General features: G+C 32.6%; 1 protein-coding gene across 1 annotated transcript; it reads right to left on the bottom strand.

Moving 5' to 3' along the window:
• Nucleotides 1-9,440: 9,440 nt before the first annotated feature.
• Nucleotides 9,441-14,465, bottom strand: LOC110725017 (protein MHF1 homolog). Its single transcript, XM_021904496.1, has 5 exons — nt 14,313-14,465; nt 14,160-14,231; nt 12,872-12,952; nt 9,779-9,933; nt 9,441-9,653 (listed from the first exon to the last, which is right to left on the bottom strand). Exons 1-4 carry the CDS (start codon nt 14,431-14,433, stop codon nt 9,779-9,781), a joined length of 429 nt encoding a protein of 142 aa, XP_021760188.1. The 5' UTR covers nt 14,434-14,465; the 3' UTR covers nt 9,441-9,653.
• Between the last annotated feature and the right edge of the window lie 4,933 nt (nt 14,466-19,398).

Raw genomic sequence — 19,398 nt, 5'->3', positions numbered from 1 at the left:
ATTACTCCCTCTATTTTTAAATACTTACTCCATTTTTTCGTGCACGGAATTTTAGGAGAAATTGGAAAATATATTAAAATATGAAGGTAGTGGGGTAGGTGAAAAATAAAAAATTATAAAAACGCAAAAGTAGTTGAGAAAATTAGAGAAAAAAGAATATGAAATTAATAAAATATGATTTATGTTGGGTCACTAGTTGTAAGAAATGAATTAAATATTTTTTAAAAATTTCTAAATAAGGAAATGGGGCAACTATTTAAATACGGTCGAAAATGAAAAGTGAAGCAAGTATTTAAAAACAAAGGAAATATATATATATATATAAGATAAGGTATTGTGTCCATCTGAAATGTTGACAAAATGTATCGTCAGTCCGGACTGACAAAATGTAGATTTTAGATATCCTCAATTGGCGAGATGATATCCTATATTGGCTAGATGATGTCCTCTATTAGCTGGATATGTCCTCTATTGGCTATATGATATTTTTTATTGACTAGATGATATTTCTACTAGTTGTATGATATCCTCTACTAAGTGGATGATATCCTTTATTGACTATATGATATCCTTTATTGGTTGGATGATATCCTCCATTGACTGGATGATATCCTCTATTGGACGGATGATATTTTTACTAGCTAGATGATATCCTCTATTGGCTATATATATGATATCATGGCTGGATGATATCATATAGCCAATAGAGGATATCATCCAGTTATGATATCATATAGCCAATAACGGATATCATCCAATCAATAGAGAATATCATAGACACAATCACAAATGATATCATATAGTTAATAGAGGATATTATCTAACCATGATATCATATAACTAATATAGAATATTTTCCAGCCAATGGAGGACATGTATAACTTGTTTGAGGATATATATAATTTGTTTGATAATATGTATAACAATGCTGGAACCTCCATTGAAGTGCTCGTACAAAAAGTCATGGGTAAACATAAGTACATAACTTACTCATTTCTCAACCAAAATACATGCGTATGTTATCAAAATGCTCACAATTCAACATACAATTATGTGAGACAATCAATTTCAACAATTATACATCACATAAGAAAACCCCAATTCGATTTTTAGGCATTTTTCAAAAAATTCGAAAATCTCAAGCTTTTGCTCTCTTCAGCCATGAATGACCTTGCTCCTCTCCTTCGCCGTAACCACCTCCAACTTGTCATCGGGTGGAAAATTGTTCTTCATCAATCACAAGAAGATGACGATGAACTGATACTTTCTTGATTCTCGACTGACAAAACACTGGGTGCGGTTTGCCGCACCCAATACTTTGTGTATAAATAAAAACCCTAATCAAATCTAGATATATAATTAAAAGCGTTAAATATAAAAATATAACTAAAAGTTGGCTAAAATGGTTAGACTTTCAACTTAATTATTGGAAAAACTTTTGTACACACCCGATTTATACTAATATTATTGTACATCGAGCACTAAAAGGGTAAATTTTAGCTAATTTAGGGTAATTTTTTGCCTTTTCGAGAAATTTTAAACATAATATAATTTTTATATAGCTAGAAAACAAGAAAAGTTTTATAAAAGTAATTTAATTACATTCATTCACTAATAATTGAATTTTAGTCATTTAAAATGTGATTCTTTACTAATAAAGCGTAGATAATTTTTATTTGTATTGGGTTACTTTTATGCATATTGAGATTTTTTATTCATTTCAGCGGTAACTTTTGATCACTTTAGGCCATCTTTATAATGGATGTACAATAATTACTGTACACCCAATTTTTTTAAAAGTTTTTGTAATTATTGTTAGTCATGAGTTCAAATACGAACATATCATTTTTATTAGTATTAAAAAATAGGATTTTTTGACTTTTACCACCAAAAAAAATCACGAAATTGTTTTTTTACTACCTAAAATTTTAAAAGTTGTATTTTACCACCAAAAAAATTTCTAAAAATTGGTTTTTTACCACCTACCGTCAAGAAAACCGTTATATTTAACGGTTTAAAGAAAAACTCTTCGATTTTCGTGCGCAAAACATGTTGTTCATAGGTTTAGAGGGGCATTTTGGCCCTATGGGTTCAATTTGAAGTCGGAATTGACAAAAAATAATAAAAAATGCCTCATTTTGCGTGTTTCACGCGAACCGAGGTATTATTAAATGCACAAAAAGAAGCATTTTCAATCATTTTTTGTCGATTCCGACCTCAAATTGGTTCCGTAGAAACAAAATGCCCCCCAAAACTCCTAAATATGATGTGTTTGGCACAAAAATCAAAGAATTTAAAATATTCCGTTAGGTTTTTGACGGCAGGTGGTAAAACATATTTTTTTAATTTTTTTTTGTGGTAAAATAAAACTTCTAAAATTTTTGGTAGTAAAAAACAATTTCGCGATTTTTTTTGGTGGTAAAAGTAAAAAAATCCTAAAAAATATTGACTGACACTATAAAGATCATTTCTATTTGTATTTAAAAAAATTGATTGTGGATGGAGTTTTGTTCAGTTCAAATGTTTTAGTTTAGTTAAATCTTTAATTTTAAAAAATATTTATAATAAAGGATCAGTAAAAAATAATTTCAATTAGGTATAATTAATTCCAGTTCGGTGAAAATAATTTATAATCAACATATATAATTTCAATTTAACTTGAATAATTACAGCTCAACAAAAACAAGATGAAAATAACTTAATCTTAATCCAAAATTAATATTTAAACAACATCCATGATTGACTATTCACATTTATATATATACTAAAGTAACAACCGCTGATGTAATCAATGCCTACGTTTCACTTTCTTATTCTCCAAAATACATGCATGCATGATGTCATATTTTTCCTTTACGAGCTACCCTGTTTAACATTGCTTTGAAAATTAAATTCCATTTGAAATTTGAAACTTTTGGTTTTCTATAGATATTATGTTATTTAGTTATTTATGATTTGTTAACAATAGTTAATAATATAATTTAATTGAAATTTCCTAATTAAAAATGAAAATTATGCACTTTTGGCCTTTTGGGAATTGTATATTCATATTTAATCAAAAATTAATAGGAAAACGGAGAAAATAGTTATTTTATTTCAATATGTGTTAAAAGTTTATAATTCAATTCTTATAATAAAACCGTGCATCGCACGGGATTAACCTAATTTAAAATAATTCACCACCCAAACAAAAATTACCCTTATTTATGACACCCAAAATTATTATACTACGTATGTACTTCTTATATAGTGCTATCAAAATAATTTTGATTCCAATCAAATTTAATTAATATTATACCCTGTAATACACAAGCTCACATAAATAAATCTCTGAATTTGAAGTTTTAGCTGGCTAACTGCTTTTCTTACCTACCAAATTTTGCACCCTACCGTTTAGCTAGTGCGTGCCTAACTTCAAGCCCATTTACTTCAACTTTTTACCATTAACATACTTGTAATTTTAGTCCTAATTAAAAAAAAAAAAATTACTGTCATTTTAATTACAGTAAGAACTTTTATAGCAGTTGCTCCTAAAAAAATACTCCCTATAATAATATTTAATTAAAAAGTCTAAAGCAGTTATGATTAGCTAAGAAAAGCAGGATTAAAATAATAAAGAGGGAAAGAAAGGAGTAGAATTAATGACAAAAAGCCAAATAAAAAAGATGGAGGAAGTTATACTCATAAATTGGCTGGTTCACATGTTATTTGCGCCGATTAATTGAATTGAAAATGGTTTTATCTTGTGCCTATAAAGAAACTGACAAGCGAGTTATAGCCATTTTTCATGGGACAGTCATACAAACTTACTCCCTTTAATTAAATTATTTTATTTTTGAATGTTTTTTTAATTATTGTTTGATTATAGATTTAAAGTTATTAATGTATAGTTTAGGCTATTAATATCTTTATTACGAGTTTAGTTATAAAAAAAAAAGGGAAATTCTTTTTGGTGAACTCCAAGTTTTTAATTTTCTAAGTGGTACACATTCTTAAATTTTATTATCAATGGTAAACCTAAATTATTGTTTACCATTGAGAAGTGTTATTTTAATAAAAAAACCTTAACTATAATTAGGTTTTTTTTTTTTTTTAAATAATTAAATTATTATAAAAAATTTTTTTTTTAAAAAAATCCAAACCCTTCCCTTACCCAACCAGCAGCCCCTCCCCTGCCGGCGGCTAGGCCCCTACTGGCGTTACGCCCGACCTCCCTCACCCTCGGCCTCGCACCGACAAACCCAAACCGCCCTTCCCCGACCATCTCCACCCTCTATAACACCACGTTGAACCCAAAAATTAAAAGCCCCAAATCGATTTTTAGGATTTCAATTTTGGGGTTTTAGGGTTTCGAGGTGGTGAAATTTGGCTATGGTGGGCAGCGGCGACGTGGGGGAGGGGACCTGGGCTGCTGACGAAGGGGTTTCGGGGTGGTTGCATGATGTTTAGCTAAGGTGGAAGGGCGGAGAGAGGTTTTTTACGATTCAATAGGAGGGAGGGGGTATGGTGGCTCAAGGGAATGGGCGGCCAGTGGCGTAGGGTTGAGAGGAGGAGCGGCGCCGGCGTGGTGAGGAAGGGTCAGGCGTTGGTGGCGGTTGTGGGGAGGCTGCTGGGCTAAGGTGGCTGACTGGTGGGAGATTAGAGGTGGTGGTTTGGGAGATGTCGGGATGGGGAGGGGGGAAGGTAGGTTGCCGACGTCGGGGGTTGGGTAGGGCCGCCGGCCGCCAGCAGGGGGAGGGAGGCTTGGCAGCGGGTGGGGGAAGGGGTGGTTGATTTTTTTTTAATTTTAGTATAATTATTATAGAAAATCTTGTGTGAACCTGGTCCACGGTAATATTATTGTGGACCTATGTTTTATATACACGTAACTAACATTATATAGAACATAGTGTCCCTTAATTTTAATATAGGAACTTTATTTTTAACATAGTAATCTTTTTTTAAAAAATTGTGTGACCTTTAATGTTATTGTGAACTTAAAGTACGACGTTATGTTGAATAGTGACCTAATTTTAACATAGTGATTCTTATTATTCATATTGACCATTATATTAAAATTTAATTAAAAAGATTAACCTCTTCTAGTTTTTAATATCACACTACGTTTATTTCAACATAATAACCTTTATTTTAATATAGTGACTTTTTTTTTATTAATAAAATAATCATATTGCCTCTAATGTTGGTGGTCCACAATAAATTAGTGTGAATTAGGTCCATTTAAGAATTTGTATTATTATTAAATTGTTAAAAATAATTAAAAACCTAACTATAGTTAAACTTTTTATTGTTAAAAAATAAAAAAAACCTAATTATAGTTAAATTTTTAATAAAATATAATAATTAATGTCATAAGTAATAAGTATAAGAAGTTTATGAGTACTAAGATAATTTTATAAAACTTTGTTTACCACTTAGAAAATTAAAAAGTTGGAGTTTACCAAAGAGAATTTCCAAAAAAAAATTAATGTCATTCATAGTTTTTTTTTGTTTAATTTTATTTATTTATTATTATTATTATTATTATTATTACGGTAAAGAGAAGGGCTCTACCGGGCCGGGACCTCTCACAGGTCCAACCAACCCGGGTTATGTCATACACAGTAACACAAAGTGCATGATAGTGGTAGTCTTACGTATAAAAATATACGTCAAAGTATAAAGCGAGGGAGTACTTTCATTTCCCTCAAATATTACTAAGCTGGTTTATTACTTTGTACTGTATAGTGATATAGTCTTACCACATAACTTCTTTCCTCATTCAACATTATCCAGTATTTAACAAACGATCAAAATTATATGTCGATTTGAAATGTCAATATATTATTACTAATCGATTTAAAAAAAATATGAAGTAGTGGAGTACAAAGTGATCTTACCCTACCATTTTTTGAAAAACCAAGTATTGATTAAAAAAAGTGCAAGTTATACACGATGAGTGATTGTGCCTTCATGCCGAGTTCATGGCTACACTTCCAAATGGCATATTTGCGTTTTCTCTATTAGCCCGTTTCATAATGTTATTTACATTCCTACTTTATACCATTTTGACAAGGAACCTTTACTAACTTATTTTTATTTGGCCCATCATAAGTTATCCACTTGCATCATTGTGTGACTCAAAGCAACTCCTTTCCTCACTTGTTACACTACCATTACGGCTTTACAAGGTCTCCCTTACGATTTGAGTGTAAAAAAACACTAAGGAACCAACCTAGTAGTTAAATTCATAAACTCTCACGACATAGCACTTTTATACCCAACACTTATACTTGTAAATTTGCAACCCGTCTAAGTCACTATCTTATGACTCTCTATACACCAAAAAAAGCCGGAAGTAGAAATTAAAACAAGAATGATAAAAAGAAGAAAAAGAAGGCAATTGAATTAACTCATGGGGCACTAAACATAATTTGTAGAGGTAGTGACAAGTCCTCCATTGAAGACAAATGGAACACGTGTCATCCAAATAAGGCATCCTTTGGAGACATGAAGTAATGGGCTTATATTAGTCATTTTCTCAAGGAAGGCTAAAGGCCACACATAAACCATAAAGTTACATTATGAGAATTGGACCACATTTTTATTTTTGCATTTTACATCAAAAATAATGAGACTTTGTAAGTTATACATCACACCAAATAAGATGTTTAACCTCTTTATAGTACTAGTTGTACACACTACTACTATTTTCTTCTTCTCTCCATACTCCTGTTCACTTGTTTGTTAGGACGACTTCTTATTATTGGCACCACCGATAAATCCAATCACATGTTTCAGTATTTTTTTTTTTATTTTTTATTTTTTTTTTGGGTTGGAGATGCCCAAATGGCAATAAGCTGAGCCTTAAAATGATTAAGGCCCTGTTTGATTCACCTTAATTTTGCTGAACTGAAATTATTTTTACTGAACTGAACTTAATTTTACTGAACTGAAATTATTTTTACTGAACTTAAATTATTTTTACTAAACTGAAATTATTTTTACTGATTTTCTATTATAATTCTTCTTTAAGAAAACTGAATTTTACTGAACTGAACTTATTTTTACTTAACTGAAATTATTTTTACTGAACTGAAATTAATTTTACTGAACTGAATTTATTTTTACTAAATTGAAATTATTTTTACTTAATATTATTTTTTTAAGGTGAAGAGAACAGGGCCTAAGCATTTATATCTTGAAAATCGTGGTTGAGTTTCATTACATTAAAGTCTTTGAAAATTCTCATAATATTGATTATTGTAGATGTTTATGACTTAATATTTCTCGTAAGAATGATTAAGCATTAATGTCCGTCATCAAAATAGGTGGTAAAGCCATATCCAAACTTGATTGAATTTATCTGCATAAAAAGTCATTGATTAATATCCGTCATCAAAATAGGTGATAAAGTCATTTTAATTACAGTAAGAACTTTTTAGCAATTGCATAATTTTTTTGACCTCAAAAGACACATGGTAAGTGCCTTAGAGGGCAACTCACCCAACATAAAACTACTCTTAATATTTCAAGTTTATCACCAACTATAAGGGTTAAAGAATTCAAAAATCAAACCCTCAATTTCTTGATTGTGAGATGAAAATCCTACGGCTCGTAATAATCTCTCACTAAAATTACAAATTAAAATGCTATAGTAATAAATGAGTATCCTCCTTTCCCTCTCACTCCAATCAATTGATACAATTTTAATTATGAAACCTGTATATTGTATCAATGTGAAAAAAAAAGTTAAAGAGATTTTCCTTAATTAAGTGGATTACTGAATCTGGTACAATAAAAGGTACAATAAGTTTTAAGGAAAGTAGTGGAGTAGTGGGTTATCCAATCTAATCATTTAGCATGATCAATTTATGGGTACTCAAAACCAAGGCACAAACTCATTTTCACAGCACCCCCCAGGCCCCTCCCCCACAAATAAATAACAGGAGTAGTAAAAATAATTAGTAGTATTATAATATCTTTCAAAAAAAAAAAAGAAAAATTGGTGAAAATAATCCCAACTTTGAGGCATTTACTTTTAATAATCCCAACTTTGGATTATTATTGAATAATCCCAACTTTAGGGGGTATTCGCTTTTATTGGTCCCAATCGGTAAACCAACCTGTTATAACAGGTTATGGGACACGTGTCGCAACATAATTGGTAAAAAAAAATATATAATAAATATTAAAAATTAAAAACCAAACAACCCCCACCGCCCACAATTCGCCTGCCCCCTTCCAACCGCCTACACTCCGGCAGCCCCTCCCCACCGCCCACAATCCGACAGCCGCTTTCCCCTCGCCCCACCCGTCGGAAACCCTTCTCCCCACCCCTTCCAACCACCGAAACAACCCCTCTTCCCCTAAACCGCCCCTGATTCCCACCCCCACCCCAAAAACCCTCCCAATAAACCATCCCCTCCCCTTCCCCCCACCCCAAAAACCACCCATTACCCTTTCCCCAACGCTAATAAACGTTGTTCGGGGCTAGGGAAGGGAGAAAGGTGGTTTTCGGGTGAAGGGAAGGGGATAGGTGGATTTTTTGGGATAGTTTTCGTGGGTGTGTTGTGGGAATCGGGTCAATTTAGGGGAAGGGGGGCTGTTTCGGTGGTTGGGAGGGGTTTTTTTTTTGGCAGGTTGGGTGTAGGGAGAGAGGTTGCTAGAGTGTGGGGGTTGGGGAGGGGGCTGCTGGAGCGGGGTTGGGGAGGGGTGGCGTGATGGTTTTTCTTTTTCAAAAAAAAAATTCTTTTTCTTTTCTTTTCTTTTTAGCCTTTTTTTAGCCAATCAAGTGGTGCCATATGTTTTTAAAACAAATAAATATATATATTACCTGCTTGACAGGTTACCGGTCATTTGGGATCAATAAAAACGAATACCCCATAAAGTTGAGATTATTCAATAATAATACAAAGTTGGGATTATTAAAAGTAAATGCCTCAAAGTTGGGATTATTTTCACCAATTTTTCCAAAAAAAAACAATAATAATAATAGAGGGAGCGCCAGTTGATCTCAGTTTATCTCCTTTTACAACTTTATACATTGAAATCTATGTCACTTTATTATTTTACTTTTATCATTTAAAAAATAAAAAAAATGATTAAATTAAAAATAATAATACCAGTAATTAAATTAAAAATAATTATTTGTAACAAAAATGCCCTATATATGAATATTTCTGGGTTATGATGAACTCATACAGTATCAGATATAGGACACGGTCTGATTCCATAGGAAAGTATTGCCTCCTCAATCAAGGAAATGCATTAAATTTACAAGGACTAAAGTCACAGAAAAGTAATTACGCCATAATTCTTTTAGGTTAATACAGTACAGTAGTACTTTGTACAAACAAGTCAACAGTAACCAGTGATCAACATACTGTTTCAGTAATGACCGTGATTAAAGTATTACGAAGCAGTTAATATTAACTGCCTGTAAGAGCATCAGTTTTATAACATTCTCATATAAACATATGCTACCTGTTACTAACCTATACAAAATCGATAAGGGGAAAAACGAAGCGTTCACAGAGCTTGAAACTATCTCTTCGTCTAAACTCAATGTGACCACTTCATGGGCTCAATGCCCACATATTAGACATAGCTCCGAACTATCCTTCCATTCAATAGCTTAAAGAGACGTCAAAGTCCTTCCTTCATCACTGCAGCTGATATAGGCAAAGAAACAGGCTAATAGGATCGTTCCTAGACAAGGTAGTCTGGATAAGTATAACAAATAATTCTGCTAAACTCGAAGTGCTTAACATAGGATGATAGGACAAGTAAGACTCACCTATCTTAAGAGTTCAGCAGTTTCAAGTGCACTTGTTGTAGCTTTGTCCTCTTTCCTAGAAGCTTTCTTCCGCTTCCTCTCTGACTGAGGTTCTTTGGCTTTTAGATCATTGCAGAAGGTCCTTAATGATAGAGAAAGGTTCTCATTTCGATGGGCTGAGACAAAATTTAAGACTATCACAAGTTGTCCATATTGAAAGGCTATACTAGTAAATCAATACAAGTTTAGTATATTGACTGTGACCGAACACCAAAGTCATTTAGTTGTGAATAACAGGCTGGTCAGGCTGTTGCCATCAAACAAAAGGATACATGTTACCGCTAGATGCAAGCTTCAAGAGATGATGAAAAACAGAATTTTAAAAGACTTGAAGCTTCTTAAAGTGTATTTAGATTGTGATTAAGTCAAATGAATCAGTGGATATTGTCTACAAGAATTGTGTTTTATTAACATATCAAAGAGCAGCATAAGCAAAGATCAACCCTACATTAAAAAAAAAAAAAAAATTAAAAAAAAAAAAATCCTAATATAGTCAATAAATAATGGACTGCATGTATCAGACATGATAAAAATATATGCATGATATAACAACAGATAAATGTATGGTACTCAACACAAATAATACTCTATAGATGAAATGTGCAAGAATAAAGCAAAAGCTTTGTTAACCAAAATAAATATTAGTGGCAATTGACAAATCAGTTTGAGACAAGGTATGAACCATGAGTGAACAGAAGGCAACATAAGATCTGTTCATCAGTAATTGCAACCTAAAGTCACGAACTGGTTTCTACATTCATTATAAACTAAGTGACTTTTCACAAAGAAGATTGCATATATCTTTTATCAAAACCATCAATACAGAAAATCTTAAGCCGAGGCCTGAGCATTTTGGTAGTCAGTTTATCTAACAAATTCATAAAATGCAGTGGATGCAGATATGATTTAGAATATAGACTTCTAGAATTAAGATTGAAGTATCATCAGATGCCCATGAATACTAAGTATACTGCTTCCACTAACATACAAGAAATCTCAATAGTCCTGGTTACAGGTCGTTCAAAGCAAATACAACGTAATCCTTTTTTAAAATCAAAATCCCCGTACCATGATCGTTCCAAAGTCCAAAATTCCAAAAGATGCACTCATCGCTGTTGTTAACAACTGAAAATTGTAATAGACTAACCTAAGGAGGGGTAGTTTGGGTATTCTAGTAGTAAAATTAGTTTACTAGGTTAATAGTCCTTGGTATAAATAGAGAGGGAGGGGAAAGAAAATGGTAGGCAATAAGTTGTAAGGAAAACCTAGAGAGTTATGCCCTCATGCCATTGTTAGAGAGTGATAGCCTCAAGCTATTTTTAGAGTAAAAGCTATTAACCTATCTTTGTAACCCTTTTACCATATAAAATCAATCTTTTAGCTTCAATCTTTATTATTTCTTCTCATTCAATCAATTAACCAAAAATCAATTTATCTAGTTTAATCAAAGAACCAATCTTTTCTCTATATTTTACTGTTATTTGTGTGAGTAAGTTAGCAGTAATTTCAGTTCATCACAAAAATAAATAGGTTTTTTACCAAGTTTGACCTTAAAACTGTAGGTGACACCCCCGCTTACTCCACCCTGTACATGAGGGGGTGTGGGGGAGGCAAGGTAATAAAAAGGAAACGGAAAATTCTTATGAGACAAATGAAGCACTGTACGTCACATATTACTCAATGCTTTCATATACAGAAATAAAATGTCATTAAGTTGTGAAGTGGATCCTATTGTTATGGGATGGATGCAGTTGGTTGAAAAGGTGATCAAAAACAAATTTTGGAATACATCATGCTACTCAGACAAATCGTGGTTTTAGATTGTACATAGCTCAGAAAGGAATAGAGGATGCGCACAAGCATTATTTCAACCAAATAAGATACTGAACTTGTACAATTAATTAACCAAGCATCACATGAGTTGGCGATGATAGAATGATATACCTAGTGATAATTGTATAATGCTTAGCACAATAATGAACAAGCTACATGTGCAAGAGTAAAGCAAAAGAGTTTGGCACTCAAAGAAAGTTTGGTGGCAATAAGTTGAGACTTGACAACTTGAGAGTTGAGACAGAAACAATCCATGTATGAACTGAAGGTTTGGTGGTATAGGATGTTTTGTTGTCCAAACTATACTCAAAAGGGATGAGAAGACAGCTACATAAATTAAGCAGCTTAAACATAATGTTGTGTTATTAAAAAAACATAAAACTAAACAGAGGAAAAAGAAACAAGGGTTGGATATGATGACAAACCATATACATAAAAAATGTTAAAAGAAATTCATAACTCATTACAATCAAAAGTTGCAAACCAATGCATTTATCATAAAATAAGTAAATTTTCAGCAAAGATCACATATGTCTAAACCTTTAATAATTCTTATTAGATAACTATTCCAAAGAATAAACCTCAAGACATGCCCTGGTCTGAACATTTGTAATCAGTTTGTCCAGAAATTCTTGAAAAGAAATAGATTAGGATGTTATTGTAAAAATTAGAGACTGCTTTCCTTCTAACAGAAATTTAGGACTTCTAAGATTCAGATTAAAGTATCATTAGATGCCTTCCTAAAAAAGTTTTCAGTATTCTTGATTATCTGTAACAGAAAGTTGCTGCTTCCACTTTTCTATAATTATCACCTTATGAAAGTATTGTCACAACATCTGTTGCTACCAACGATTCATAAGAAACAACAGTTTCAAAATTCACATGTTTAATATATTTTTGCCTGCATCGTAAGTGATGTTCTGTCAGCTTCTTCTCCCCCCCCCCCAAACTCACAAAAATAGAAAGGGAGAAAGAGAAGAAAATGGAAACTCAAAACATTCTTGTACAACAGATGAAGCTGAAGCTTTATGCTTGGTTAACTGAACTACTGAAGAACCACTGGAATATTATGAGTGATTAATTAAAGTAAAAATTATAAAATTGACAGTACCAAATAGAGTTATGTGACAGAAACATGATAAATATTCACGTGTTTTAACAAAGCACATACAACCTCATATCCAAACTAGTGGTTTCCATTAAAACAACTGAATGTAATACCTGCAAGTATAACATCCTCAGTATTCACCAATTTACGACCAGCATGGTGTGCAAATAGTTCAAGGTCCTTGGCCAAATGCTCTGTAATACAAAAGGTAAACCCCATGATTCGTTACACAGTAAGATTGCTAGATAGATATGAAAAATGTGTGCTTGATCTCATCACGGAAAACATGTGCTAAAACTAGTCATTCGCCATGGAAAATAAAGCTCTAGGAGCAGTCAGCACATATTGTGGGTAGTTGATTATGAGGCATCAGGGCAGCATATTTGAGGAAAGTTGTTTCCAAGACAAAACATGTGAAAGAGCGGGTTTGACACAAAAAAGTCAATTTTAGTTCCCATTTTAAGAGTGTAATCCAAATCCAATATGCATCCAGAATGCCTGATATCCAAAGATGACAAGGGTGGCATGCAAAAAACAAATCTATCAGCTTAAAAGTGTTAATAATGCTACAGATTCAGATCATCCTATCAAATTGTCATCAAATAATTTACAATTGTACCCAGAACAGCCAGAAGCATGAGTGATGACATAAAAAAGAGTTTAGTATATCAGCACTTAGGTATCCATCAACTTATGCAAGGCACAAAACATAATGATTCGAAGCTAAGAAGAGGCTATCAACTTGTTACAAGGTCATAAATCAATAGTAGCAAATTGTATATAACTTTTCTTAAGATATCCCCTAAAAATGTCCTTTCCAAATCATCTCCCTACTAGATTGGTATTTTTTTTCTTCTTAATTTTTCATTACAACCACTTATCTAATTTTACATATTCCACGTAATCTGTCATTTGACATATCATTGAACTACCCAGTAGGGCAATTTTCTTTGTAACTATTCATAATCACTCAACGCCTAGTCGATAAAAAGAAAACCTAATTGATATTGAAGATAGTTACCATGCACATTCATGTAAAAATGGTCCTATACACATTCTTAACCAGAAAAGTCACCCACAAACGCGTAAAACTATTACAAATCAATCACAAATTGTTAGAAGCTATTGACATTAATCGTATGGAAAACAGGTACTACAAATGCTACAAAAATTTTGATCAAGCTCACTTGTTCTCAATTCAAAAATCACACTTGCTAACTGCTATCAAAATATTCCAAATTCAAAGCAACACAAAAGAAATCCTAACTTCAGAAAAAAACAATTATAAATAATAAAAAAACCATATACAATCGAAAACCCTACATAATAAAATAAAATCAAATTAGCAAACCCTAGAAAAGCATAAGAAAATCGAAACGAAGGAATTTCAAGTGCGATTACCAGCATAATTAAACGCCAAATTGGAAATACACGCAACAATGGATTCAGATGGTTGCATTCCGTTTTTCTTGGCTGCTCAAATTGAAGAACAAAAAAAACGTAAGAAATCGAAGAATTGAGAGAAGAAAGAGAAAGAAAGAGAGAGAAAAGGACCTTCAGAATCGGCAATGGAAATGGCGGAAAGACGAAAACGATCCTTCAAAAGTTGAGTTTCTTCGTCATCTTCTTCTTCTCTCTCCATTTCCATGTCGCTTCCTGTTCTTTCTATTTCCATTTTTCCAAAATTTTTTGAATTGATTTTCAGAATAAGAAATTCATGGTTTTCAGGCGCCAAATTTCTGGGTAATTTGTTCCTTTTTTTTTTCCTGAACATCTGTCCATATTCCATAAAATAGCAGCCTCTAGGGTGGACAGATTTTGGGCTTTGGGGTAATTTTTGTGCTTTAATTTGGAAAACTAGTGATTTTTTTTTTCATTAAAAAAGTACTTCGTATGATTTTTGACTTTATTATAAACAAGCTATGACACACACACATTGACTCGATTTTTTCCTTTATTCTAATTAAAAAATCTTTTAAAAAAACTACGTAGGTAGCTTTTATGAGAGGGGTATTTTAGAAAAGAAAAATTTATCATCCAAAACCCCTTTCACTTTATATATTGCTATAGTGTTTTTTTTTAAGAAAAGAATATTTACTGTACGAATTTTACTTTAACATGTAAAATTTTATTGATGTATCAAAACTTTTCATAATTTTACTTGTTGATAATTAAACATATTAATTGTTAAAGGTGTGCATTAGCAAACATTATGAAAGAAACTTGATAAAGTCTTGTGTACAACGAGTGTACATTAATTTATTGTAAAACGAGTTAAAGTTATGTTAAAAGTACTTACAGTTCCCCTTTATATTGCAAAAGTTATTATTTTTCAATTAATAAATTTTTTTTCTTACAAAAAAACTTAAAATATATTAGATTAATCATATTAGTTTTTATAAAATGTAATCACGTATCTATAAGAAATTGCACGTTCAAATAAAATTCAAACCAACGACAAATTAAAAGTTAACCTTTAAGTGGTTATAGTTACTATAAAATAGTTTATAATTACCACGACACTTAAAGTGATATCTGAGAGCTTAGGTTGAATTTAATTACCACTAAAGTCAATTAGTATGTCTTAGGCGCCTAAATAATTGATTAAGAATCTTGAATTTGAAAGTTGAAAATGATTTTTAAAACTTATTGTGTTTGAAATGTAATTGTTTTTAAAGTTTATAAAGTATTTTCGAAGTTTGGATTATTTATTTGGTGAGATTTGAGTCGAATTAGAAAGGGCATGCATGCATACTGAATACCTTGCATTTATTTAATTATTTTGCAAGTTGCTTATTATTGTGTTCTAATTGAGTTTCTTTATGATGTGCTTATGACCTTGTGCCAATTCTTTGATTGCTTGTTATGTTGGGATCGCGTAGAGAGATGGACAAAAATCCAATGAAGGTGAAGTAGCATAATCAGGAAATCCAAACCACAAGTTGGGAAGAGGACTACTAGAGATTACTAGTAGTCCTCTTCCCAACTTGTGGTTTTGGTGGTTCTAAGTCCTCCTCATCATCTGATATCTGGTTAAGGATTCTCCGAATGGTCTTCTTTTTGTTTTGTTAAGTTGTTCTATATTCGTACCAATCCTGGTATGTATCTCACTTTCATCATTTTGATTTGGATGTAAGGTCCACTCATCCCAAGAGTCCATGCTGTAACCGCTTTCTATTCCTTATTATTATGCTTAGTCACCTTCACGGTTTTTTGTCAACCTCTCTATGCGATCCCAACATAACAAGCATATTAAGAATTGGCACAAGTATATTATAAAGAAATTCAATTAGCACACAATCATACAACACCAAATTAAGTTTTACAAGTTGGAACCATCAAGACCCTTATTCAAAACCCAATTAATCAAAGTAGTAAATAATTCAACCATAGTTTAAATAAAATCCATGTTTATGCAAAGAAATAAACTACGAGTAATAACCAACAATCCTCTGAAATTCCCGCTACCTTGATGCTAGTCCAAACTATGCAAACACCTGTGATAAGTCTGCTCCCCAATATATATTACAAGTGTAAATATTGGAGCATTACAGGGTCATTGAAAGGCGAAGGCCATGAGCAAGAAAAAGATACACAAAAGCACGCAATATATCAACTACGTTGAGTACATACAAGCTACAAAATATTACAATAAAATTCCTAGATGCTACTAATTATCAAACAACACACAAACAATTTAATTACTAACTCATCAAATACATGATTTTATTATTAACATCTCTATGACTTCTCCAATTAATATTGTCTATTTCATTTCATTTTAGGAAAAATACACTTTAATAATCCCGACTATTTCTGAATTTACCTACAATAATCCCAACTAAGGTTTATTTTTTAATAAACCTATCTACTAGGTCAGTTTTCCTCCAAGTGTCCCAGCCGGTCATCAACCTAATGTAACAGGTTGCTTTAACATGTGGCAGTACATGAGTGGTTCAAAAAAAATTTAAAAATAAAAATTAAAAAACCGAAAAAAAAACTCCTCTCCTCCCTACGAAGTTACCAGCCACCTCCAAGCCCCCTAGCCCAGCCACCACCTCGCCGGAAACCTCCTCTTTCCCCTTCTACTCCACCAAAAATAACCACCTGATCACTCGCGAAACTACCTCAACCTCCCTCCCTTCCTTCCCACCATGCCGGAAACCTTCCCTCACCCCCTTTAATTTCGTTTTTCGGCATATGGAGGATAAAGAAAGGGAGGGGAGTTATGTTTTTGGTGATTTCGGGGTTGGAGAGGTGATTTCGAGGGCTGGGGTTAGTGTTACGGGTGGTGTCGGAGCGAGGGGGAGGGGAGGTGGACGGTTTCTAATTTTGGGGCCTTAGTCATGGGCGGAGGTTTCGAGATAGGGCTATTGGCTATGGCTTATTTAGGGGCGGTTTTGCGGGGATCGGGCAATGTTGTGGGCAGCCAGTGGTTTTGCGGGGATCCCGCGGTATCAGGGGAGGTTTAAGGGGTGGTATCGAGGGCTGGGGGTTTAATGGCTGGTGGTTGCTTGGTTTTGTTCGAGGGAGAGAGAAGGGAGTTTTGTGGTGGTCGTGAACATCAACATGAGGCCGTGGGTGGTCGGAGGGGACATGTGATCGGGCTAATGGTGGAGACGGCGAAGTCGCGGCATTGGGTGAAGAAAAACGGTGTCGGGGCTGATGGCTGGGTTTCATGGTGGCTTAAGGGAGGAGAGGGTGACCGGGCTAATTTTTGTTTATTTTTTATTTTTTTTTCAAATTAAGACAATCATGTGCTAATATGTGGCATTTAAAAGCAAAAAAAAAAAAAAAAAAAAAAAGAGTTTACCTTTTTAGCAGGTAACCGGTTTGGGACTGCTGGAGGAAAACTGACCTAATAGTTAGGATTATTTAAAAAATAAACCTTAGTTGGAATTATTGTAGGTAAATCGCCAATAGTTGGGATAATTAAAGTGTATTTTTCCTTCATTTTATTCATTGGATTAAGCAATAAACAAGGTTGTCTCCCCATGCTCCAATTTGTAACATTAATAAAAGAAAAACCATGTGCCTCCTTTCGAAAACATCAATAAACATCCAATGGCAGATAGGCGCGACTCCGTGGCCATATCTAGTATGAGATCTCATCTAAGTCCTTATATAGTTTTTAATAAAAGTATTTGAAAACAAGAGACTCATATATCAAAATGGTCTCTAGAAAAGTGCACGGCCAATACCCCAACCCCTGTTTGTCATTACTCTAGATGTGCACAAATCCAAAGTTTTATTGCTCATCCATCTCATACTTTACGTGATTTACAGGTTTACATTTGGTGGTGACTCATTCATGAGAACAATGCAACCAATCAACATTATTAATCATTCAAGCAGTTCAAATTTCCAATTCCATTCTTGAATTATATTAGTGACAAACAACAATTAGTGTTGAATCCCTTAAACTACCTCGGTGTGTAGACACCTTGAGTGCATAAGACACCTTAAATTCTCAAACTCGTCTTATAAGACATCAATTCTTCTTGTACTCATTCCATTTTAACAATCATTAACAAGTAACAATAATTCAATTTACATGATCATGTACTTTTGCCTCCAAGTTCATCTTGCAAGTTAATGCATATAAAATTACTTACTATATAAAGTAACATACATAAAGTTATAAGTCATGCACATTCATGCATAAATACCAAAGAGATTATTACCAAACAATTTCAATCAACCACAAGTTTCCTAATCACAATTATAAGTTTTCCAAATCCTTAAACATGCTCCTAAAGTCAAGGTTTTTTGTATCCTTGTACGTACCTTGAGTAAACAAATTGGTTAGCCACGTTAGAAACTAGAAATCGTCTTCTATAATGTCCTTTCCTAGACCAAATAACAATAATTCAATCAATACCCAAGCAATAAATTACAACAATACTAATGTACTTTAAAAGCTTCTAAAAATCATCAAAACGACGTTTTTAAACCTCCCAAACTTCTAAGTTAATGGTATAGAAGTATTATTATGAATTTATATCAACAACTCTTAATAAACACCTTTACTTATAAAATTACAACAATTTTAAAACCTTATACAAAATTTGAAATTATATTTTATTCATGAAATCTTACAATCATAACAATCTTTGAAACTACCTACATCATATATTAGATTAGTAAGCTTAAAACCCAAAAATACACCAATTCAATGTAATTAGAGACTTCAAAACATTAAAAATAATCTGAAAATTAATTCTTGAAATTAGACTTTAAAGTTCAAGGCTTTATAATCATAAAATACTCACAACTACTGTTTTATGAGAATAAGAACATAAAAATATGAAATTAATACAATTTATTTTCATATTTTTGTGTCAAAATAAATTGTATTAATTTTAGTAGAAAATTCAGTGCTTTAAAAGTGTGGACTGATGTTGTTCCACCTTTTGTTGAATGTGCTGTTACTCTTGATGTACCCTGATTTCCTCTCTTTTTAATGAAGCTCTTTGGTGTTTTTGTGTCAAAAAAAAATAATAATAATACAATTTAAACTTAAAATTGAAACTTTAATAAATCTAAATTTTATATATATATCATCAAAATAATTATGCTTTAACATATTTAGACATAATATGTAAGATAACTTGATCAATACGTTTTAAACCCTAAAATC

This window comes from Chenopodium quinoa, unplaced genomic scaffold, assembly GCF_001683475.1.
Source record: "Chenopodium quinoa cultivar QQ74 unplaced genomic scaffold, ASM168347v1, whole genome shotgun sequence".
Lineage (NCBI taxonomy): Eukaryota > Viridiplantae > Streptophyta > Magnoliopsida > Caryophyllales > Amaranthaceae > Chenopodium > Chenopodium quinoa.
Note: the sequence above shows the minus strand (reverse complement) of the source record. Positions and strands in the feature narration are given on the sequence as shown.